Source organism: Stegostoma tigrinum, chromosome 12 (assembly GCF_030684315.1).
Source record: "Stegostoma tigrinum isolate sSteTig4 chromosome 12, sSteTig4.hap1, whole genome shotgun sequence".
Taxonomy (NCBI): domain Eukaryota; kingdom Metazoa; phylum Chordata; class Chondrichthyes; order Orectolobiformes; family Stegostomatidae; genus Stegostoma; species Stegostoma tigrinum.
This window is the reverse complement of record NC_081365.1, coordinates 16102056-16121822: the sequence shown is the minus strand read 5'-3', so window position 1 is coordinate 16121822 and position 19767 is coordinate 16102056. Positions and strand designations below refer to the sequence as shown.

The window sequence follows — 19767 nt, the reverse complement described above, 5'->3', positions numbered from 1 at the left end:
CCAAGGCTGTGTTTATGGTATAATGCTATATTGGAATAGTTTAATATATAAATTATTATAGACTTGCAGTTAAGTCAGTTCCTTTCTTTTAGCTTTTACTTTGTATTTTAACTGTTGTGTAAAAATAGTGTGTTTTGCTTAAAGTCATGGTTTTGCCAATCAAATTACTTTTGGAATGCAAAACCTTACATTTACCTTTAAAATCAGAAAAAGTGAGGATCGAGACTATCCTCTCAACGTATTTTGGGGGGATTTGGCCTGGTGCATAACAGCAGCAATTGTAGTCTGATCAAAATTTTACATTCAGTTTATCAGAGAGAAGAGTGAGTCTGAAATTTCTTAAAAATTTATATAATGGTAATTTATGAAAGTGTGAAATCAGAACTGAGTGAAGTGATTAGGCAAATTTAGTTACGGGACAGCTCAAGATAGGTATAAAGTCAGAAGACACATGACACCAGGCTTTAGTCTAACAGATTTATTTAAAATCACAAACTTTCAGAGCTCCTTCATCAGTTGAAGCAAAACAGGTATTCCAACAGGCATTCAAGAGGATAGTTTGAGTGTTGAAAATGGACACATTCCCAAAGAGTAAGAAAAATTCTAAGGATGGACTGCCATCAGCTTTTAAATAAAAATGCGGAATGTAGTGCCAACATAAAAGAAAAGAAACACATTAATGTATGGGTAGTAGATCAAAAGATTGGACAGAATATAAAAGAAAGCAAAGGATGACCAAAAACTAAAAACAAAGTAAAACATGATAGAGGATTCTATAAATATTTTTAAAAAGAAGTTAACAAAGTGAGTGCTGCTGTAACAAGTCTCCAGAGAATTATTGGATAAAAGGGGATAGCAGATTAATTGAACAGTGTTTTGCATTAGTTTTCAATACAGAGGACACACGTAACACCACAGGAGTGCCAAATCAGGAAACTGCCGATGGGAAGGAATTCAGGAAAATCACAATTGCCAGAGAAGTGGTACTGAGTACATTATTAGAGCTGCAGACTACGAAATGCCTGAGCCCATGATGGACTTAATCTTGAAGTTTTAAAAGAGAAGCTTAGGAAGAAAGTTGATGCATTTGGTTTTAATTTTCCATAACACCCTGTTGATTTGGAGGTGGGCCTGTTAGATCTCAAGATAGCGAATGTAACTCATCTGTTCCAAAAGGGGAGAAACAGAAAGCGGGAAACTAAAGAATAGTTAGCTACATGTCTCTCACAGGGAAAATGCGCAAAGATGCTATGCAAGTTATTGTAGACAATGTCAGAGCCGACATCATTTTGTGAAAGGGAAATGGCTTTTGACCAATCTATTTAAGTTTTGAGGCAACCCACATTATAGATAAATGGAAACTGTATATACTATGTTTAGGTTTGCAAAAGATATTTAATAAGGTGCCATATCAAAGGTTTTTGTGGAAAATAAAAGTAGCCAATGTAGGCTGTAGCATACTTGCATGGACAAATCATTGTTTGCTTTCTGTTACCCAGTCAACGTGTATATATGGATCTTTTTCACGTAGGCAGCATCTTACAAATTGTGTGCAACAGAGTTTGGAGCTGGCATGTCCACTATTTACACTGTCCATAAATAACGTGGATGAAGGGATGGACACAGAATTAGATAGGAAAGAAAATTGTGAAGCAGGCATGTGAATGCTGCGGAAGAATATAGATGTGTTAATGGGTGAACAAAGATGTAGCAATGCAGTATAGTGTGGGGATGTGAAACTGTCCATTTTATCCAAAATAAAAAGATATAGCCGATCTAAATGACATGTAGAACATAGAACATTACAGCACAGTACAGGCCCTTCGGCCCTCTATGTTGTGCCGACCTGTCATACCAATCTCAAGCCCATCTAAACTACACTATTCCATGTACGTCCATATGCTTGGCCAATGACGACTTCGATGTACCTAAAGTTGGCGAATCTACTACCGTTGCAGGCAAAGCAGTCCATTCCCCTACGACTCTGAGTAAAGAAACTACCTCTGACATCTGTCCTATATCTTTCACCCCTCAATTTAAAGCTATGCCCCCTCGTGCTCGCCGTCACCATCCTCAGACAAAAGCTCTCCCTATCCACCCTATCTAACCCTCTGATTATTTTATATGTTTCAATTAAGTCACCTCTCAACCTTCTCTCTAATGAAAGCACCCTCAAGTCCCTCAGCCTCTCCTCGTAAGACCTTCCCTCCAAACCAGGCAACATCCTAGTAAATCTCCTCTGCACCCTTTCCAAAGCTTCCACATCCTTCTTATAACGCGGTGACCACAACTGTACACAATACTCCAAGTGCGGCCGCACAAGAGTTTAGTACAGCTTCACCATAACCTCATGGTCCTAGAACTCGATCCCTCTATTAATAAAAGCTAAAACACTGTGTGCCTTCTTAACAGCTCTGTCAACCTGGGTGGCAGCTTTCAAGGATCTGTGTACATGGACACTGAGATCTCTCTGCCCATCTACACTACCAAGAATCTTACCATTAGCCCTGTACTTTGCCTTCTGGTTACTCCTACCAAAGTGCATCACCTCACACTTGTCTGCATTAAACTCCATTTGCCACCTCTCAGCCCAGCTCTGCAGCTTATCAATGTCTGTCTGCAATCTACAGCATCCTTCTTCACTATCCACAACTCCACTGACCTTTTAGTGTCATCTGTAAATTTACTAACCCACCCTTCTACGCCCTCATCCAGGTCATTTATAAAAATGACAAACAGCAGTGGACCCAACACCGACCCTTGTGGTACACCACTAGTAACTGGTCTCCAGGATGAACATTTCCCATCAACTACCACCCTCTGTCTTCTTTCAGCAAGCCAATTTCCGATCCAAACTGCTATATCTCCCACAATTCTATTCCTCCGCATTTTGTACAATAGCCTATTGTGGGGAACCTTATCGAACACCTTGCTGAAATCCATATACACCATATCAACCGGTTTACTCTCATCTACCTGTTTGGTCACCTTCTCAAAGAACTCAATAAGGTTTGTGAGGCACGACCTTCCCTTCACAAAACCGCGCTGACTATCCCTAATCAATTTATTCTTTTCCAGATGATTATAAATCCTATCCCTTATAACCTTTTCCAACACTTTAACCAACAACTGAGGTAAGGCTCACTGGTCTATAATTACCAGGGTTGTCTCTACTCCCCTTCTTGAACAGGGGAACCACATTTGCTATCCTCCAGTCAACTGGCACTATTCCTGTAGACAATGACGAGTTAAAGATCAATGCCAAAGGCTCGGCAATCTCCTCCCTGGCTTCCCAGAGGATCCGAGGATAAATCCCATCCGGCCCAGGGGCCTTATCTATCTTCACCTTCTGAAGGATTTCTAATACCTCTTCCTTGTGAACCTCAATCCCACCATTCTAGTAGCCTGTATCTCAGTATTCTCCTTGACAACATTGTCGTTTTCTCGAGTGAATACTGTTGAAAAATATTTATTTAGTGCTTCCCCCTATCTCCTCTGACTCCACACACAACTTACCACTACTATCCTTGATTGGGCCTAATCTTACTTTCGTCATTCTTTTATTCCCTAAATACCTATAGAAAGCCTTAGGGTTTACCCTGATCCTATCCGCCACCAATTTCTCATGTCTCCTCCTGGCTCTTCTGAGCTCTCTCTTTAGGTCTTTCCTGGCTACGTCGTAGCCCTCAAGTGCCCTAACTGAGCCTTCACATCTCATCCTAACATAAGCCGCCTTCTTCCTCTTGAAGAGAGATTCCACCTCCTTCATAAACCATGGCTCCCGCACTCTACAGCTTCCTGCCTGCCTGACAGGTACATATTTATCTAGGACACTTAGGCGCTTTTCCTTGAATAAGCTCCACATTTCTAATGTGCCCATCCCCTGCAGTTTCCTTCCCCATCCTATGCTCCCTAAATCTTGCCTAATCTCATTGTAATTGCCTTCTCCCCCAGCTATAACTCTTGCCCAGTGGTATACACCTATCCCTTTCCATCACTGAAATAAACATAACAGAATTGTGATTGCTATCACCAAAGTGCTCACCTACTTCCAAATCTAACACCTGGCCGGGCTCATTACCCAGTACCAAATCTAATGTGGCTTCGCCCCTTGTTGGCCTATCTACATACTATGTCAGGAAGCCCTCCAGCACACTCTCTGGACAAAAACTGACCCATCTATAGTACTCGAACTATAGTGTTCCCAGTCAATATCTGGAAAGTTGAAGTCCCCCATGACAACTACCCTGTCTCTCTCACTCCTATCGAGAATCATCTTTGCTATCTTCTGCTCTACATCTCTGAAACTATTCGGAGGCCTATAGAAAACTCCCAACAGGGTGACCTCTCCTTTCCTGTTTCTAACCTCAACCCATACTACCTCAGTTGATGAGTCCCCAAACATCCTTTCTGCAACTGTAATACTGTCCTTGACCAACAATGCCACACCTCCGCCCCTTTTACCATCTTCTCTGTGATACAGAGGGATCTGTGTGTATTAATGTTTGAATCACAAAAGGTTCTAAGGCAGGTAAAGCCGAGTAATTGGGAAAGAAGGGTCTGACCTGAAATGTCAACTTTCCTGCTCCTCTGCTGCCTGGCCTGCTGTGTTCCTCCAGCTCCACACTGTGTTGTCTCTGACTTCATCATCAGCAGTTCTTCCTATCCCATAGAATGTTGTTATTTATCACGAGGGGAATTGAATACCAAAGTATTCAGGTTACACCTTAGCTATACAGGGAACTGACAAAGCCACATCAGCTGTACAATACACAATACCGTTTGTCTTTTTTAAAGAAGGATGTAAGTGTGTTGAAGGCAGTTCTGTGAAGGTTTACCAGACTAACATCTGGAACGGGGGTTTGGCTTGTGAGGAAAAGTTGGACAAGCTAGATTTTGTTTTGAAGGCAGATGTAGATACAGTAAAGCCTCTGTCCGTGGGATCATGACTTGCAAATTCCCCAATCTATGCCAAAAAATAAATAGCAGCAAAATTCCAACATCCATGGCAAAACTTGCGTATCCATGCTTTTTAAGCTATTTTTAACTTTTAATTTTAATGGGCTCTGAACTCGCCAATTTCATCGTTCTTGTGGGTTCTCTGAAACGTAACCCTCACAGATGTGGAGGAATGTCTGGAGATTCTTGGTAAGCAAGGGAATGAAAGACTTTCGGGGATGGATGGGAATGTAGACATGAGGTTACAATCGGATCGGATTGTTGAACAGCAGAGCAGACTTGAGGGGCTGAATTACCTATTCCACCTTGTTTGTTTGTGTGTTTGCATCCTGGTCAACTATAACAAGCGGAACACACACTGGTCTGGCAGTATCTGTGGAGAGAGAATGTTAATGTTTGAAATCCAGTATGATGACTCTTTAGAACAAAGGTCATACTGGACTTAGTCATAGAGATGTTCAGGAAACAGAACCTTCGGTTCAACTTGTCTATGCCAGCCAGATATTCTGCATTAATCTAGTCCCATTTGCCAGCATTTGGCCCATATCCCTCTAAACCCTTCCTATTCTGTTTCCACCAAACCTCCCAGACCTGCTGAGTTTATCTAGTATTCTCTGAGCTTGTTTTGGATTTACAGTGTCCACAATGTTTTACTTTTATTTCAGTAACAGATAGGCTTGCTCATAAAAAGGGAAGAATTTAGTGCCTTCCTGCTGCTGTTGGAGTGGGAGATGAAACCCTTCCCCCTTTTACCGTCACCAATCTGTTTCTTTTACCCAAATGTTTGGCCTTTTCTCCAGAAGGCATGAAATCTTAATGGTATAAATCTTGTACTTGTGTTCTCATTCCTCTCTCTTCCAATGAATGCATTGTTTTTTAATGCTAGCTGTGTCTCCTCTATCCACAGATGAATATACTGGTCGATACTGGGAGCAGTAACTTTGCAGTGGCTGGTGCAGCAAACAGCAATATAAAGACCTATTTTAAACCAAAATTGTAAGTATTCAGAGATCACAAGGAGTGTGCTACATTTCTGTATGGAAGGGAAGGGAGTTTAGACTTAGCAGGATATATTGTTGCTCTTTTACAAAGCCAGGTGAAAGATCTCAATGTGCCAATCAATCTCTTTTCACATAAGTCCCATTGTGGGGTTGTCTATTGTGGCTGAGGTTGGATTGATTGAAATGGGCTGCACAGGTTTGTAATAATATAAACCTTTTGAAAGATTCAGGACATCCCCAGAGAAATTCATATACACATTCCAAGTTTTGTTTTGGGCTGCGGACAGGAATGTGAGATAGAACTAAGACCCCTGTTCATGTTTCCTTCATTTGCTATCTATGATCATCGTGGTTTTTGAAAAGGCTTCTTAATCGCTGAGTAAGCGAATAATAGTTACCAGCGGCAAGCCTTTTGTGGGTTTAGATAAAAAGGAATGTTTATTCATGCATTTACTCTGAAAATTTAATGCTACTGCCCTTCTTCCTCACACTCGCTCAAAGTACTGTTGAAGAGCACGGTGCACACTTCATGTTATAGTCAGAATTATTTATATTTCACATGATTTGTTTTACCTCTGAAACACATGCTGCAAGCCTGACGAAGAAAATGTTTCAGAATGCTCAAGTATTGAAACGCAAACTGAAAAGCCCAGTCCATGTAGTAGGATCATCAGAGCTTTCTAAGAGCTAGACCCTCTGCAAGTTACAAAGTGAATCCACAGAACTGTCCTGAGGAAGGGTCACTGGACCTGCACGTTAACTCTGTTTTCTCCTTTACAGATGTTGCCAGACCTGCTGAACTTTTCCAGCAACTTTGTTTTTGTCCTTGAATCAATTCAACCTGCCTTCACCACATTTCCAGGCAGTCAGTTCCATTCCCTAACTATTCAGGGTAAAATAGGGTGTTGTTCCCCCAGCTTGCGTTGAGCTTCACTGGAATGCTGTAGCAAGCCAGAGACACAGATGTTGGCCAGGGACCAGGTTTGTGCATTGACGTGGCAGGCAACAGGTAGTTCAGGGTCTTTTTTGCAAGCAGAACGTAGGCGCTCTGTCAAGTGGACGCCAAGTCTACGCTTCGTTTCCCCAATGTAGAGGAGACCACATTGTGAGCAGCAATAAGTGACTGACTAGTTAATTTGTGTTAACTAACAGAGTTAAAGGCTCAAATCGAGTATGACTCCTTTTCAGAAATAAAAAAAAGTTGGAAAATAGGCTTGTTTTCAAATACTTTTTGATAGATTTGGAGGAAGGGTGAAGTGACCAGTGGTGGTATGGTGCCCAGTGCAAAAGACAAACGGTAGTGAAAAAGAGATTCTACAATAGGTGTAATTTAAGGTGTGAAAGGGAGAGAATGAGTTCTGTACTAGAAGCAAGGAAAACGAAAGACCTACAAGGCTGGGGAGGTGGGGATGGGAAAGAGAGATCTTGTAAGAAAAATGGAGAACACACAGAATGCAGATTTTGAAGTTATGGAATTCACTTTTGTGGCCTTAAGGCTGAAATGTGCTTATAATTAAAAATGCACCTGTCGTTAATTTGCATTGCGGTTTTGATGGGGGCTATAACTGCCAGAGAACTAGAGGAATTCTGCTAGGTTTTAAAATTGTCAATGAAATGGTTATTACCAATCAGGTTTTGTGTCTCATTGTGAAGATAACATGTTCAGCATGTGGCACAGCTTTAGTGCTTCACTGTAATGTCAGCCTAGATTTTAGTTTGCCTGCATCCCAGTTACAATTCTAAAAATAAATGAGAAGTGGGCATAGGTACATGTGAATATTAATATGCGTACAGCTCCTTTGTGGTATTGGTTTTCTGCTTCCACTTTACTTCCCTGACTTATTTCCATATCTTCTAATTTCTTTTGGTGCCCAGAAACCTATTGTTCTCAAGGCCATCCTTTAATGAGAGCTACGTAGGTTGCTTCTGAAAAACACATCAAGCTGTGAAGCATGTAGGTCTGTGGGCAAACAAGAAAATAGTTTGGCACGTCTAATTTGCATTTGACACTCTCAGATTTAACAGCTTTTATTATAAATGTGGGTGTAGAAGTTGAACAAGTTTTTCTGAATTTGGTGAAGTTTCGATTTAGTTACTAGTATCACATGTTTGTATGAATTCATTATTTGGACTCCAGTGGAGAGAGTTTGTAGATGTTGAATTATTTGACATACTGCTGCACACTTGTTTTAGTCTATGGAATTTAAGTATGTTCTGTGTTGGATTTGAAGGGTTTCTTTGGAAGGAATTTGATTACATTTATCTCAATGTTTAGGTAATTCATTCTAATTTTCCGCATTGCACGTTAGCTTAGCTAATGCATCATTGTGATCAAAAGGGCATGTTTTCCTCCTCTTTTCAATTAATGTTGAAAATGGCTAAAGTTAAATTTGTAAAGGACAAGGCTTTAGAGTGAAGTCGACAGCTGACTGTGTATGGAGAAACAGTGAAGTGTGGAAACTCATGTCAAAATGTATTTCTTCAATACACCTATTTCTCTGAGGTGTATAATATGTGTGAATTGATAGTCAGTAACTCGTGACAATTTTTGTCAATATATTGAAGCAGCATCCTGGGAAAGTGAGAATCCCCTACATAGTCTCCTTAGCCATTACAGTATCTTCTACAGGGTGCACCTTCGAAGGATCTGCCTTTTAATCAAATGACAAGATGCATTTCAAACTCATTCCCTGTCATCTTGCCTGCTTTCACGTGTGGACTAACTGAGAATCAGATATCCACTTGATCTTCCACCTGCATTCAAAACCTTTTACATTCTATGATTTTGATTTATTGTGTTACTACTCTATTTTTCTCTTTCCATTTTCTATTTCAACCACAGGTAGATGGGACCAAGTGGGTTAGTTTGCTTGTACATGCATTAAATAGTAGCCATTTACTGCCTTTAAAGGTCCTCAGATTTTCCTCTTCTGTCGTCGTTTCCATTGTGGGGAAGTGACAAAAGAATGTGATCCAGATTCCAGAAAGCAATTTACAATGTTTATTGTTGAGTGACGTTTTGCCATGTTAACTCTCCAGAGGTTGTTAAAGTTGGTTGACTCGCTGAGCTGGTTTCTTGTTTCACAGACCTCTGGGGTTCGTGGCAATGGATTGCCTCACGTCTGGTTTTCCTTCGTAGTGGAGTGTCTCTGGGGTCAAGTTCAATGTGTTTATTAATAGCATGCTTCTAGGAATTCTTGTGCCTGTCCCAGGATCTTGGTGTTACCCTAGCCGAAGTGGTGCTTCTCCTTCGACTGGGACAACACCAAGATCCTGGGATAGGCTAGGCAGAGACAAGGCCTCTTTGTTTATCAACACTCAGCAGGATCTTACCATTAAGTATCTCAGTCCTGCCCTAACTTGCCTGCCAAAATGCAGCACTTCAAATTTATATAAATAGAACATAGAACAATACAGCGCAGAACAGGCCCTTCGGCCCTCAATGTTGCGTTGAACTAATCTAAGCCCCTCCCCCTACGCTAACCTATCACTATGCATATGCTTATCCAAGAACTGTTTAAATTAACCCAATCTGCCACTTCTCGGCCCATTGGCCCATCTGCTGAAGACCCCGTTGTTCCGAGATAAACTGTCCACTATGTCTTCGATTTTGGTGTCATCTGCAAACTTACCAACCATACCTCCTGTTCACATCCGGTTCTTCTGTATAAATGGCAGAAAACAGTGGACCCAGCATGAATCCTTGTGGCACACTGCTGGTCACAGGCCTCCAGTCTAAAAAGCAACCCTCCACCACCACCCTTTGCCTTCTACCTTCGAACCAGTTCGGTGTCCATGTGGCTAATTCTCGCTGTATTCCATGTGATCTAACCTTGCCAACCAGGCTACCATGAGGGACGCACTTGAGTGCCACATCCAGTGCTTTGCCCTCATCAGCCTCTTCATTACTACTTCAAAAAACTCAATTAAGTTAGCGAGACATGATTTCCAATGGATTACACCATGTTGACTATCACTATTTAGTCCTTGCCTTTCCAAAAATACATCCGTCAGGATTCCCTCCAACAAATTACCCTCCACTGATTTCAGGCTCACCATCTGTAGTTCCCTGGTTTCTCCTTACCATCTTTTTTTAAATAATGGCACCACATAGCCAACTTCCAGTCTTAAGGCACATCACCTATATCTCAACAAGCGGCCCAGCAATCAATTCCCTTGCTTCCCACAGAGATCTAGGGTACACCTGATCGGTTCCCAGGGATTTTGTTTGGTCAGCTAATCTGTTCTTGTCATTGTTTCTCTAGCGTGCTAGGCTCATTCTTTCCATAGTTTGAAAGGTTCTGAAAGATCCTTGCACCCCTATGAAGGAGAGTGCTTAGGTTTGGCATCCCTTTTTGGAACAGCACCGCTGACAGTCTCGCTATCCCTCGGTGCTGCACTGGAACACCTGAGGACAGCAACCTATTGAGCCTGCTCTGCTATTCAATCATTTCATCAATAACTTTAATCCTCTTTGGTTATACACCTGTGCCGCCTGGAGACTGATGTTGAAAATACATCAAATTTTACAGCAGAAACTACTTGGCTGAACTGGTCCTGTTCATCTTGTACCAGAGCCTCTTTTCACCACTCTGCCCCAAATTCTTCTAATATTTCCTTCCATTCTATCTTACTCTACTTCCTTCTTAATAATCCATTGACAAAAGGACCAGGACAAAAGAATTTCATTTGACCTGCACAGCAAGAAATCTTGACATTAACTGCTCAAATATGAATGTAATTCTGACTAAGAACTTCCCATGTGCAGTCCCTTTTCAAAGACTTAAACTGATTTTGTTTTAAACTTCTTGCTCCTACTTTGTGTGCTTGTGTCGTTATAGTTTCTTCTCTCATTTGGAATCACAGATCTCTACAGCATGCTAGTGTATGGGATATTACACTTTGGCACCAACCTGACTCTGAATTGAAGAGTTACGATTGAGCGATTAGGCCTAAGGAAGTAGAAAGTTGTGTTTATTCTGTAGTCCACAGAAATTCCTGTGCAACACCCTCTGGCTACCAGCCAACCACTTGTACTGTCAACTCATTGTGGAACTAGGAAGTGTAGTGATTGTGGAGTGCGTTTTGAATGAAAGAGACCTGATGATATAAGACTGAACTGATTTGGAGAGGAAATTTTGGTTTTAATGAGTGACGGGTAGCATTATCCAGTCAACATTTTCCTAATTTGAAAGTGATGTTTGTATCCATTTTTAGTGATGGGACACTTATCAGCTTGGCTTAAGAGTGGTTTACAGACACACATCCAATGTAACCTGCCTGCCTGCCTACCAATCCCTTCAAAGCACTTGGGGCAAGAATACTCATCCAGGAACTGTTTGTTACACCTGGACTGTCTGGGTTACTTGTACAGAAGCTCATTTCCTGGTCTGGTACATCACAGCGTGTTGCACATTGAAATATTTCAACCTAGTGCATTCAATAATCTTAATCGCGCACCTTTTTTTTTTAAAACAATACTTATTCAGCAGCTAATGATTAACACAAATTTCTAAACATTTACTGTTACCTCCAAACTGTTTGGTAAATGAGGCAATGGGTGAATGAAAGAGATGAGATTTAGATGCCACGATGATGGATCAGAACCCTGTATTGCTTATGGACATTTTGAATACTTAATTCCAACTTGAGGTGTGTGTGTGTGTGTGTGTGTGTTTAGCTTGCTAGTATATGGGTTATTGATCTGTGCAGGTCACGGTTTGAGAATGGTGATTGAACATTTCTGCACTAAAGAAAAGGAAGGCACTCTGTCATCATGCTGTGAGCCATCCATTAACAAAAACAGACCAGAACAAAAGAATTTCATTGTCCTGCCAAGCCAAGAATCTTGACATTAACTGCTCACATGCAAATATAATTCCTTCTAATAACTTCCAACATGCCAGGTGTAACTGTACAGAATCTTTACAAAGGTTTAAACTGATCATGTTTTTGAACTTCTTGTTCCTAAGTTACCTGCTTGTGTCTGTTATAGTTTCTTCTCCCATTTAGAGTCATAGAAATGTACAGCATGGAAACACCCTTCAGTCCAACTTGTCCATGCTGACCAGATATCCTAAACTAATCTAGTTATTTGTCAGCATTTGGCCCACATCCCGCTAAACCCTTCCTATTTGTGTACCCATTCAGATGCCTTTTAAATGTTGTAATTTTACCAAGCTCCACCAATTTGTCTGGCAGCTCGTTACATACACATGCCACCCTCTGCATGAAAAAATTTGTCCCTTATGTCCCTTTTAAAACTTTCCCCTCTCACCTTAAAACTCTAGTTTTTGACTCCCCTACCTTGGGGAAAAGACCGTGGCTATTCATCCTGTGCGTACCCCTCATAATTTAATAAACTTGTGTAAGGTCACCCCTCAGCCTCCGACACTCCAGGGAAAATAGCTCCACCTATACAGCCTCTCCTATAGCTCAAACCCTCCAACTCTGGAACCATCCTTGTAAGTCTTTTATGAACCATTTAAAGTTTCATAAAGCACTTCCTGTAGCAGGGAGACCAGAATTAAACACAGTACTCCAAAAGTGGCCCAACCAATTTTCTGTACAGTTGCAACTTGACCTGCCAAATCCTATACTCAATGCATTGACCAATAAAGGTAAGTGTGTTAAGCACTATTCAGTAACTGGTAAACTCACCCTCCCCGTAACTTTTAATTCTGGTTAAACTGGCTCCTTTTAAAATATAAAATCACTCGACTTGGACGACTACAAAATTAAAATTATTTTTCAATTATCTTTGTTTCAATCAACTGAAGTGGGTGTTAGATGAATGAAGGAGGAGAGCCAGTTTATTCCCTTTGCCTGGGATTTAGCGATTTGGGATAATCTGTCTGGAACTGTACTGAGTTGAAGAATTCCAACATTTAAAAGGCATCTGGATGGATACAAAATGAATAGGAAGGGTTTAGAGGAATATAGGCCAAATGCTGGCAAATGGGACTAGAATAATTCAGGATATCTGGTCAGCCTGGAAGAGTTGGATACAACTCAATGACTGCCTGTCTGGCTATAGTTAGCCACCTGAGGACTGATAATAACAGTAGGTTTGGTGAGTTCATTAAGGTATGAGGATGGAATTGCTCGATGGACTGTGGTGGGTAGCAGAAATATAAAATTTATAAGTGTAAATGGGAATGGCTAGAAGAGAGCGGGTTTGTTGACATGAATGGGAATTAAATAATGATGCCGTTGTGTGGCCAGCGCTAGTAGCAGGAACTTGGAGTGAGGAGAGTAGGTGCAGAGTGCTATAATAGGAGTTGAAGGATCAGAGTGATGTCTGCTGCAGTGACTGTACGTGAATGCTGATCAACAGCAGATGGATTTTGATGAGTGATCTGAAATGAGCACTCATTAGCTGTGCACTGCCTGCTTACGAAGCACACAGAAGGAAGTGGAGAGAGCTCTTGTGGCACAGTGGTCATGTCCCTATGGACTGCGTAACAGGGAAATGGAATAGGAGAAACTCTGAAGAGTCACCGGACTCGAAATGTTAACACTGCTTTCTTCCCAGACATACTGCCAGACTTGCTGAGTTTGTTCAGAATCCATTTTAGGTTTATCTTAATGGAATAGAAGCTTCTTGCTGATGTACTTTGACTTTCTATATGGAGACTCATGCAGCATCAGTACTGGTGCAGGCTGAATAAATGTGTCATGAATTAGTTGGACTGAGCAAACTTGAGAACCTCAATGTTAAATTAGATTTGTGTGAGAATGTAAAGGCTAGGGCCAGAGGTAGCAAGAACTAATCACTCTCTCACTCTTGTAAAGTCAGGATCATTTTTAACTCCTGAACTTTGTCAACTTTTATCTGGGCTGGATTGCACTCAACCCTAGCATAAATGACGATGACCCTGGGAAACAGGAACAGGTTTTGTGCACGCTGTTGGGAAAATGTGCATTAAGGTGTTGGGTACCCAATCTGCAAGAAGCCTTGTAGCAACTCTCAAACCCGTGACCCCCAGCACAGGGACACATTACACATCCTGTCATGCGCTAATCTGAATTAAATATAAGTGTCCACCTCATTACTCTCACTCAGTCAAAATCCAATGTAGCAGGGCTGTGACAGCAACTTTACTGCAGGAATTGTAGTTTAAGGAGCTTTAATATTTTTCTCATCCTGATTGATTTATTGCCACGTGTGCCCAAGTTCAGTGAAAAGCTTTGTTTACGAGCAGTACAGGCGGATCATAGGGTGGGGGAAGGGAAAAAAACTAGACTGAGACATGCAAGTTACATTGCACAGGGCCTGAGCTAGGCAAGGTCAAAATTAGCAAGATCAGCATTCTTTGGAATTAGAGAATCCATTAATCAGTCTAATAACAGCCCAAAAGAAACTGTTCTTGAACCTGCTGGTGCAAGTACTCAAGCTCCTGCATTTTCTGCCTGACAGAAGACATTGGAGGAAAGCATCGCTAGGCTGCGGTGGGTCTTTGATGTTGGCAGTCTTTCTGCAGCAACAGGCCGTGTAAATAGAGCCCATGGATGGGAGGTTGGCTTCTGTGATGGTCTGGGCTATCACTTCTTATGGTCCTGGGCAGAGCAGTTGCCAAACCAGGCCATTATGCACCCATGCGGGACATTTTTAATGGTGCATCTGTAGAAGTTAGTGAGGGTCCTTATGGACATGCCAAATTTCCTGAGCCGCCTTAACTGTCGCATTTACATGGGAAGCCCAGGTCAGGTTGTCGGTTATCACCACTCCGAGGAACTTAACACTGTCGACCCTCAACCTCAGTTCCGTTAATGTAGATGGGGCCGTGTTCTCATCCTTTCTTTCTGAAGTCAACGATCGGTTCTTTAGTTTTGCTAATGTTAACGAGAGACGGATTGTTTTCATTGCACTACACCACCAAGCCCTCTGTCTCCCATCTGTGTTCCTTGATAGGTTTGTTGTTTGACGTCCCTACTACGGTGGTGTTGGCAGAAAACTTGCACAAAGTGTTCGTTCGGAATTTTTCAACACAGTCGTGGGTGTACAGTTAGGGGGCTGAGAATGCATCCTTGGGGGCACTCCAGTGTTGAGCTGCAGTTGTCTGTCTTTATTGATTGTGGTCTGTGGGTCACAAAACTGTGGATCCAGTTGCAGAGGATGGAGCTGAGACCTGAGTTTTTAGATGATTATGGAGGGGATAATGTTGATACAGTGTGGAGCTGGAGGAACACCGGTCAGGCTGCATTAGAGCAGTAGGAGAGTCGTGTTTTGGGCCTAGACCCTTGGAGGGGATAATGGTGTTAGAAGCTGAGTTGTACTGTATGAACGGGAGCCTGATATGTCCTTGTTGTTCAGATTTTCTAGGGATGAGTCTAGAACTCGGCAAATGGTGTCCACTGTGGACCTGTTACGTTGGAAGGCAAATTATAGGGCATTGAGGCAGGTTGGGAGACTGGTTAGCATCTCGAAGCACTTCATGATTATTGAGGTCAGAGCCACTGGGCAGTAGCCATTTAAGGCATGTTGCATGTGTTTCTTAGGTATTGGGATGATAGTGGTCTTCTTGAAGCAGGTGGGGACTTCAGCTTGTAGGAAGGTGAGGTTGACTCTGTTGGTGAATACCTCCACCTGTTGGTCCACACAGGATCTGAGTGCTCGACTGGGTTTCCATCTGGGCCAGTCACTCTCTTCAGGTTGACTCCCAGGGAGACTGATCTGATCTGCAGCAGTGACAGAGGGAACAGGTGTGTCTGGGGCTCTTGGTTCAGGTAACACTACACCGCTGGCATTCTGCTTGAACCAAGCACAGAAAACATTGGCTGCATCAAAGGGGGAATGTGCCTTTGTCTGTTATCTTGCTGTGCCTCATTTTATAACCCGTAATGTTGTTTAGGTCTTGCCACAGGCAATGGGTGTCTATATGGTTGATTTGGGCCTCCAACTTAGTCTGACACTGCCTCTTGGTATCCCTGATGGCTTTGTGAGGTCATGTCTGGATTTCCTTTTTACATCTGGGTTGTCTGACCTGAATGCTGCATGCGTGGGGAGGATGTGTGTGTTGCTGGCTAGGCTAGCATTTAACTGCTGTCTGGGCAATAGGGGTCGATCACATTGCTTATAGTCACCTGGCGTCAACCCTGTCAACTTCAGTTAAGAGTCACCTACGGGCTAGACTAAGCAAGTTTCCTTCCCTAAAGGTGACTAGCAAATCAGATGGGCTTTCAGCAACAATTACCATTGGTTACATGAACATCATCCAGATTTGGGCTAACAGTGGTAAGTAACATTCTCACCACATACGTGCCAGATAATGACTTGTTGAAACAAGAGAAAATCTAACCCTTGCCCCATGATGTTCAATGACCTTACCATTGCTGAATAATTCATTATCAACGTCCTCGAGTTACCATTGTCCAGAGATTGAACTGGACTACGCATATAAATACAAGACCAATCTGAAAATACTGCAGTGGTAACCCCCCTCCTGACTTCCTAAAACCTGTCCACCATCTACGAGGCATAAGCCAGGAATGTAATGGAATATTCCCCACTTGCCTTGACACATGCAACTCCAACAACATTTTGAAGCTTGATACCACCCAAGATAAAGCAGCCCACTTGATTGGGACTATGTAAGTAAACATTCATCCTCCTCATCAGTCAGTGGCAATGGTGTGTACTGACCACCACTGCAGAACTATACCATGGCTCCGCAGCACCTTACGAACCCGCAACCCCTTCCATCTAGAAGGACAAGGGCAGCAGATACATGGGCACACCACTGCCTGCAAGTTCTCCCCTGAGCTACTTACCATCCTGGCTTTGAAGTATATCACTGTTCCTTCAGTGTTGTCGGGTTAAAATTCTGAAACTCTTTCCCTTAACGGTATAGGGGATCTACCTACAGCACATAAGCTGTTACTGGTTCAAGAAGGCAGCTCGCCGCCACCACCACCACCTCAAGGGCGAATGGGAAATAAATGCTGACCAAGTAGTGCAGCCCACACCCACTGAATAACCTTTTTCTTTTTCTTTTTTAAAAAAAGTCAGATTTTCAATTGAGTTCAAGTTTCACCACCTACTCTGTTGGGATTCCAGCTCATGTCCTCAGTCCATGGGGGGGATCTGAATTACTAGCCCAGTGACATTACCCTTACACCACTACCACCTCCTATTTGCAGAGAGTGATGTGCAGAAAAATAAAAGCTGATCCTGTCCATAATAAAAACACAATTGTGTAAGAACAGTGGGTTCAAACTGCTCAGGAATGTGGTAGGACGTGCTAATCTTTCATTTCTCAGCCTGCCCCAAAAAGTGCTCAAATCAGTCTTGAACTCTTCGAAAGTTTTACTTTTGGAATTATACTAGCTTATTTTAGTTCTGCAGTGTAAGAGAATTAAAACTGTATTTCAGCTGAAACAATAAATTAAACCATCAGCCTCAGGTGAAGGGAATTTCCTCGGAGCCGTCAGGAGTGTAAAGATTGTTGTAAATTCATTAACCAATTACTAAGGCATATGACACCAAGCGTGTGGTGCAAACTGCTAATACAGGTAATTTAATTTTTTATTCCACACCAGTTTTCTTTTAGGATATTTTAAAACATCCTGATGACAGTAGAGTGGCTCAGTTTTCACTGAAAATGTATGCAGAACTCACTTGTATATCGCTGAGCAACAACTGTCCAAAATGAACCCCTCATCTTGGACAGTTCATTTTTGTGAACCAAAAAAATCTGTATGCCCTGAATAGTTCACATGATAAATCAATACTTTGATTTAGCAGCACTCCAGGGATGAGGACAATGGCACATAAATCATATGAGGCCCTGTATTAGGGGCAATGTGTTTGTTAATGAGTTATGCAGTGGATGTCTTGTGCAAGCATTTCTCCCATGCAATGGGTTATGGCTCAGCCTAATAATTTAGAAATTATTTTTGTCATACTTTTAAGTTGTCCACATAGCAGTATATTTGCTCTCTGATGCTGGACGTTCTGTAGTCAGCAAAGGTCTCAGCTTTATTTCCCCCTGTATCCCCACCTTAATGAATATCGGGCAGAACTCTTCTTCGCCTCCGTGCCCGTTTTTTTGGATAAAAGTCTTCTCCAGCCCACAGACCCTTTTCACCCAGTTCCAACACTCTTCCCTCCACCTGGGCCACTCCCTCTGGCCTTTTATCTGCACTTGATTTATTCATTTGAGAACTGCCAACATGACACTGATTGACTAGATTCCCTACAGTGTGGAAACAGGCCCTTCAGCCCAACAAGTCCGCACCGCCCCTTGCAGCATTGCACCCAGACCCATCCCCCTATAACCTGCACACCCCTGAACACTACAGGCAATTAGCATGGCCGATCCACCTAACCTGCACATCCTTGGACTGTGGGAGGAAACCAGAGCACCCCATGCAGACACGGGGAGAATGTGCAAACTCCACACAGTTGCCCAAGGCTGGAATCGAACCCAGGTCCCTGGCGCTGTGAGGCTGCAGTGCTAACCACTGAGCCACCGTGCCGCCCCTTGGTCGCCACAATTTTTCTGCACACCCCCCCCACCATGACCTCTCACAATCCAAACTATCTCCTTTCAAACTGACTGCATGCTGACCCTGAAAATCTAACCCTGACTTTGTTATTAACGGTGGTGCTGTTGTGGTCTGGCATATTGACCTTTATATTGCAGAGGCTGAGCGCCAGCTCGCAGATACCTACTCCTATCTGCCCCAATCTGTAACCCCACCACAGTCACTGACCTCATTTCACCTGGTAATCTGTTTCCTCCCCACATCCCACACTGATCGGTCCCCCAGCTTTTACCTCCTTACAAAAATCCATAAGCAGGACTGTCCCAGCAGACCCATTATTTCAGCCTGCTCCTGCCCCACAGAACTCATTTCTTCCTATCTTGACATCGTCTTCTCCCCCCCGGTCCAGCCCCTGCCCACATACGTCCATGATTCCTCTGATACTTTATGCCGGTTTCAAAACTTCCAGTTTGCAGGCTCCAGCCACCTCCTCTTTAACATGGACATGCAATCCCTTTACACATCTATTACCCACCAGGAGGGTCTAAGGCTCGCCCCTTCTTCCTGGAGCAAAGACCTGAACTGTCCCCAACCACCACCTCCCTCCTCCACTTGGCCGAGCTTGTCCTCGCCTTCAATAGCTTTCCTTTTAACTCCTGTCATCACAGCCACCTGGACTATACATCCTCAAACCCTGCTTCTTGTGAAGACTCCATTCCATTCTCCAGTTCCTCCAACTCCATTGCATATGCTCCGAAGAGCCTAACTTTTCGACAAGGGAGCCTCAAATGTTCACCATCTTCCCCAACCGAGGAATCCCCAGCACCATTGTCAAAAAGACCCTGAACCAGGCCCAATCCATATCCTGCACTTCTGCCCTCACCCCTCCTTCCTCCATACCTGATGCAACAGCGATGATACTCCCCTTGTATTCACATACTATCCCACCAGCATCCACATCCAGAATATATCAACCACCATTTTGGCCACCTCCAGCGAGATGCCGCCAACACCACACACACATTCCCCTCCCTCGCTTGTCTACCTTCTACAGGAACTGTTCCCTCCAGGACACCCTGGTCCACTTTTTTTTGCTTCACTCCCAACACGTTTCGCACTCTTTCCACCACCCAACAGTCCCATGGCACCTTCCCCTGCAATCGCTGAAGGTGTAGCACCTGCCCATTTACCTCCTCCCTCCTCACCATCCAAGGGCCCAAACATACCTTCCAGGTGAAGCAGCACTTCCCACAAGTCGACTGCATTCACTGCTCACAATGTGGTCTCCTCTACATTGGGGAAATGAAGCATAGACTGG

At 43.0% G+C, this 19767-nt stretch overlaps 1 protein-coding gene across 1 annotated transcript in view; it reads left to right on the top strand.

The window, feature by feature from the left end:
- bace2 (beta-secretase 2) overlaps positions 1 to 19767 on the top strand; it is an 84443-nt gene that overhangs the window by 16854 nt on the left and 47822 nt on the right. The window contains exon 2 of the mRNA XM_048541051.2: positions 5867 to 5955. Within this exon, the coding sequence (XP_048397008.1) occupies positions 5867 to 5955 (89 nt within the window). The remainder of the gene's footprint in view (positions 1 to 5866; positions 5956 to 19767) is intronic.